This window comes from Acanthisitta chloris, unplaced genomic scaffold (genome assembly GCF_000695815.1).
Source record: "Acanthisitta chloris isolate BGI_N310 unplaced genomic scaffold, ASM69581v1 scaffold5081, whole genome shotgun sequence".
NCBI classification, from domain to species: domain Eukaryota; kingdom Metazoa; phylum Chordata; class Aves; order Passeriformes; family Acanthisittidae; genus Acanthisitta; species Acanthisitta chloris.
In genome coordinates, this window is record NW_008656428.1 from 56,243 (window position 1) to 61,766 (window position 5,524).

General features: G+C 45.1%; 1 protein-coding gene across 1 annotated transcript; it reads left to right on the forward strand.

The window, feature by feature from the left end:
- The first annotated feature begins 3,239 nt into the window (after positions 1 to 3,239).
- B3GALT5 (UDP-Gal:betaGlcNAc beta 1,3-galactosyltransferase, polypeptide 5) lies at positions 3,240 to 4,699 on the forward strand. Its single transcript, XM_009084332.1, has 2 exons — positions 3,240 to 3,329; positions 3,746 to 4,699. Exons 1-2 carry the CDS (start codon positions 3,240 to 3,242, stop codon positions 4,697 to 4,699), a joined length of 1,044 nt encoding a protein of 347 aa, XP_009082580.1.
- Positions 4,700 to 5,524: the final 825 nt, after the last annotated feature.

Sequence of the window (5,524 nt, forward strand, 5' to 3'; positions counted from 1 at the left end):
AACATAACAGGTTGTTTTCCATGCAATCCTCATATATAGCAGCTGTCCCAGGCAGTGGCAGGGACAGAGCATTAGTTTCACCCAGGAATCTAACCCTGCTGTTTGCAGGTGGTGTGAGGGACAGGATGGGAGCTCAGAGTCCCAGGGATAAGGAGAAAATACCAGGGTGATTTGATTCCCTGATATGACAGCTTCAGTGATCCAAGGAGCAGACCTGCCCATGCAATCCTCATATATAGCAGCTGTCCCAGGCAGTGGCAGGGACAGAGCATTAGTTTCACCCAGGAATCTAACCCTGCTGTTTGCAGGTGGTGTGAGGGACAGGATGGGAGCTCAGAGTCCCAGGGATAAGGAGAAAATACCAGGGTGATTTGATTCCCTGATATGACAGCTTCAGTGATCCAAGGAGCAGACCTGCCTGTGTGAGTTCCCAGAGTGGAGTCCCTGGCACAGGAGAGACATGGACCTGTTGGAGAGAGTCCAGAGGAGACACCAAGATGGTCAGAGGGATGGAGCAGCTCTGCTGTGCAGAAAGGCTAAGAGAGTTGGGATTGTTCAGTCTGGAGAAGAGAAGCTTTTGGGTGACCTCACTGTGGTCCTCAGTGCCTGAAGGAGCTACAGGAAAGACAGAGAGGGACTATTTATAAGAGTCTAGAGTGACAGGACAAAGGTAATAGCTTCAAACTGACAGAGGGCAGGTCTAAATTATTAGGAAGAAATTATTCCCTGTGAGGAGTGGTGAGGCACTGGCACAGATTGCCCAGAGAAATTGTGGACTCCCCATCCCTGGAAGTGTTCAAAGCCAGGTTGGATGAGGCTCTGAGCAACTTGGGCTAGTGGAATGTGTCCTTGTTCTTGAGGGAGGTTGCAACTAGGTGATCTTTAAGGTCCATTCCAGCCCAAACCATTGTGTGATTCTATGGTTCTATGTTATCTGGGTGGGTTACAGGGCTGAGGATGCAGAGAGAGCTGACACACCAAACTGGGAATGCCCAAAGTGCAACTGGTGCAAACTGGGTCCTTGCAAGCTCTCCCCACACTGCCCTCCACAAACACCCCTGTGGGTAATGGCAAATGTTTTCTTTGAGAAAAAAACCCACCGTTCCCACCAGTTCCAGATAAACTCCAATTTGCTTTTTGATGATTAACCTGATGACAAAAAGTGATTATTTTCCAGCTTTCACACAGTCACAACCAAAGGCAACTTTGCTCTGGGAAGTGTGAGCTTCTTATCAAGGCCACTCTGCCTACCCTTACCCAGGGACCTGCTGTGAAAGGATACATGGACATATGTGCCATTTGCAAGATCAGTGAAATATGTTGCACTATTTCCATACACTTACAAACATTTGCATTGCTCAGGCTGTGTGTGCTTATTTATCTGTAGAAGTGAGAGAATTGGGTTTGTTCAGCTTGCAAAAGAGAAGCTTCAGGGTGACCTAATTGTGGCCTTCCAGTACCTGAAGGTAAGGAAGTTGGAGAGAGAATATTTCCAAGGGCCTGGAGTGGCAGGACAAGGGAGGAGGGCTTCAAACTGACAGAAAGTAGGGTTAGGTTAGATACTAGGAAGAAACCAAACCATTCTATGAGATATGGACTGAAAGAGAAAAACAATCTGGCTCTGGAGAGGCAGGATGGTAAATACATGCCAGAACATATGTTGGCAGGCTACACTTCCAGCTGACCAGAACAAGGACCTTTTAAAGGTTTTTTAGATCTGTTACCAGTGCCCAAGCCTGGAAACAAGCAGTAAATATGGTCACATTACTGTGATTCTACTGAAATACTGTATAATGACTGGTTTGAGCTATGGTTTCCTGCTCTTAAGTATTTATGAAAAGGTTTTAATGAGTATTAATAGAAAAATTCTCTAAATTGCTTTCTTAGTTCAGGATTTGAAGGACTTTGGTTTGTACATGTTCTGCAATTCTTGTGACAAAGTATCAGACTCTCAAACAGCCTCATGAGAGCTAGTGACAGGAGCAAAGTTCTCGTGCAGCTCTGCTGTGATCCTCAGAACATCTTCCTCTCCTGCAAACACTATTTTCAGTGCACACTATTCATGTGCTTCCTCCCAGGCCACTGAAGAAGATGAGAACAGATGCAGAGCAGATTTCTGTATGTTTTGTGTGTATATATATATATATATATGCATATGTATATTCTCACACAATTTTACATATGTATTTAATTAAAGCAGTTTCAAAGTTAATTGCAAGATTACTGTGAGTTATACATACAAGAGAAAAACAGATCTGAGGAATGCTCTCTATAAGGATAAAGTTAATTTCAATACAAGTGCCAGAAGAAATGTGAACTTTGGAAATATTTTCAAAATTCATTAGTGATTCGTTGCAAAAATACATTTCGCTGTGGGAGGAATTCCAGTAAATTGGGACTTCAGCTCTGCTTGTTTCATGCTCTGACTGAAGTTAATGGGGCTATTCTTATGGGTAAAATGAGCTGGATTTGGTTCCAGGAACACCTGGCTGGACTTTCAAATGAACTTAAGGCTGCAATGTAAAACCTTTTCAGTGCTTGGAAAGGGGAATTTGAGCAAAAGGAGGGCACTAATGTGATTTGGGGGAGTCTGTGCAGAACATTCCTGGTCAGGAGGCAGAGATCAAATTTCCCTGAAATCTACAGCTCTGGGGATTGTAAGCTTGGTTTGCTGTATTTTTAGGTGGGAAGCCAGATCCCATTCTTTGTTAAGAAGGAGGTAGGTGGAAGGGGGAAGGGAATGTCCTTCCCCCTGGTAAAAATTGCCCCATCCTAGTGCTCTTAAATAGGAGTTGGTGGGTCTGTGTGTTACAGGAGTGAGTAATGAAGCATTAAACTCTTCTCACCAGGTAAATTTGTGGAGATGTGTCATCTTTTTGGCACTGTGACCTTTTTGGGTTTGCTTTGATCATTTTTCTCTCTCTCTCAAAATTTTTACTGTATTTGTAACCAGGTGTGAAACAGGTTCATCTGTTACAAGAATAAATGAATGAACATTGTTATAGTTTAGTTGTCTTTCACTTAAAAAGGACAGGAGGAGAGAACAACTCCTCACCTCAGCGTGTCCTACTGAGTCACTTAAACTCTGCACAAGCTGAACCAACCAAATAATGTGACCCACTGCTGTTTCTTTTCTGAGCAGCTGACCCAGCTTCAAAGATGTGCCTCATGGCCCCTCCAGCACGAGGATCAGGAGCAGTTTGTGGGTTGGTGCATGAGCCCTGCAGGACACAAGGACCATGAAGATGGGAGGAACCTGGCTGGCTCTGCCTGTTGGACACTTGCTGGCCCTGGGACACAGGCACTTGTCAACCAAATGGAGACAAATGGTATTGAAAAAACACTACTATTGCTGTTATTTTCTATCATCTAGGGGCACATATCTGCTTCTTCTCCACTCTCTGGCTTGTGAGAGCCCTGGGGGAGTCTCATTTAAGATGCTGAAAATGGGGAGGAGGTCTGAAGCATCACTCAGGGCAAACTGCTATCAGTGGATGTGCTTGTGTGGATTTCTGAGGATACACTACCTCGGGGGCAGATTGAAGTAAGCACACATGTGAGTTTGATTGCCAGCAGAACATGGGGATGAAACAATGAGAAATGCATGTGGGGGAGTGCCCTGAAATAGGTAGTTTTCAATTAGAGAAGCCCTGGCTTTAAATCCCCCTGCAGGGAGTTTGGTGCGCAGTACTGAAAGGAACCAGATACTGTTTTTGATTAATGTGCTTTCCCTTGTTTCTTTCAGATGGATTTCAGGAAGTTCAGGCTGTTTGTTTGCCTGGTAGGGCTCAGCTGTGTAAGCTTCTGTGTCTTTTATACCTGGACCGAATTCTGTGTGTTCTGTGAAAACAGCCAAGATTACATTTTCCCCATAGAGACTTTCAGGAGACTTGAAGGAAGCTTCTCACAGCTTCCAGACATAGACTGCCACAAGAACCCTCCTTTCCTTGTCCTGCTGGTGGCATCCTCGTGCCACCACGTGGATGCCAGGATGGCCATCCGGCAGACCTGGGGCAAGGAGAGAACAGTCTTTGGGAAGCGCTTGGTGACATATTTCCTCCTGGGAAGCACTGTGAATCCCAGCCAGCAGGCTGACATTGCTGCTGAAAGCCAAAAGTACAAAGACATCATCCAGAAGAACTTTACAGACACCTATTACAATTTGACTTTGAAGACCATGATGGGGATTGAATGGATTCACAGGTTTTGCTCCCAGTCCAGCTTCGTGATGAAAACCGACACAGATGTGTTTGTCAATGTTTTTTACCTCACTGAGCTGCTTCTAAGGAAAAAGAAGACCACTGGATTCTTCACAGGCTTTTTAAAGCTGCATGAGTACCCCATAAGGAAAAGAGGGAGCAAGTGGTATGTGAGTAGAGAAGAGTATCCAGGAAAGACCTACCCACCGTTTTGCTCCGGGACTGGCTATGTGTTATCCACCGATGTTGCTAGTCAGATCTATAATGTTTCTGAGAGTGTATCATTCATTAAACTGGAGGATGTATTCATAGGGCTGTGCCTTGCCAAATTAAAAATTCAGCTGGAGGAGCTTCATTCAGAGCAGACATTTTTCCCAGAAAGGATTAAGTTCTCTGTTTCTCGCTTTAAGAGAATCGTGATGTGCCATGAAGTAGAACCAGCTGAGCAGCTGAGCTACTGGAATCACTTAGTGGCAGAAAATCATGGAGGAGTGCTCTAGCACCTTCCTTGCTTGAATTAACAAACTGAAATGTTTTGACAGGAGCTTTTACAGGGCTGCTCCTGACGCCAGCAAAACTCCCAATTAACTCCAGATCCATCACGTTAAAGACTTTTGGAATGGTTATTTTAATCATAGAATCATTGAGGTCAGAAAAGACTTCCAAGATCATCAAGGCCAACCTTTGACCAAACACCATCCTGTCAACTAGATCAAAGCACTAAGTGCCACATCCAGTCACTTCTCAAGCACCTCCAGGGATGGTGATTCCACCACCTCCCTGGGCAGTGCATTCCAATGCCTGACCACCCTTTAAATTCTCAATTTCTGCCCCAGAACCTCCAAAGCTCTTTCTCTCCCATTCACTCCTACCTCTTTGCATCCCTCCTCTACACAATTCACAATGATTATTTTCATGCTGAAAGATCCAGGCCTGACAACCTGCCCTCCAAATCTTGCTGCTGTAGAGGACTGGGAACATTTTCACAGTGCTAAGTGAATGGTCAAAGCACTTTTGTCCAGAGAATAAAATCCACACCTTCTTCCTGGTTGCCCGTGATAGATTCCTGCACCCATCTGTGCAGGCATTTAAGGAATGATATTTGTAGCTGTCAGGACTCTCCCCTCCTGGTGTAAGAAACTCAGCCCTGCCCTTGCAGCCAGTGCTGTGTGGGCTGAACTGCCTCCTGGCACAGATCCCTCTTTCAGTCTACACAAACGTTTTTTGCAGAGATGGAACAATTTGTCCATGCAATGCTCTTGGGACAACCTTGGGGACTGCAGGTCACCTGGTGAACTGTGTAAGGCTGCTGCATCTGTGTCCTT

Excerpts from the sequence above, each read along its gene's own strand:
- B3GALT5 (XM_009084332.1), top strand. The coding sequence starts at position 3,240 with ATGAAGATGGGAGGAACCTGGCTGGCTCTGCCTGTTGGACACTTGCTG. Across the intron at positions 3,330-3,745 it reads CAACCAAATGGAGACAAATG|ATGGATTTCAGGAAGTTCAG; the intron begins GTATTGAAAAAA and ends TGTTTCTTTCAG.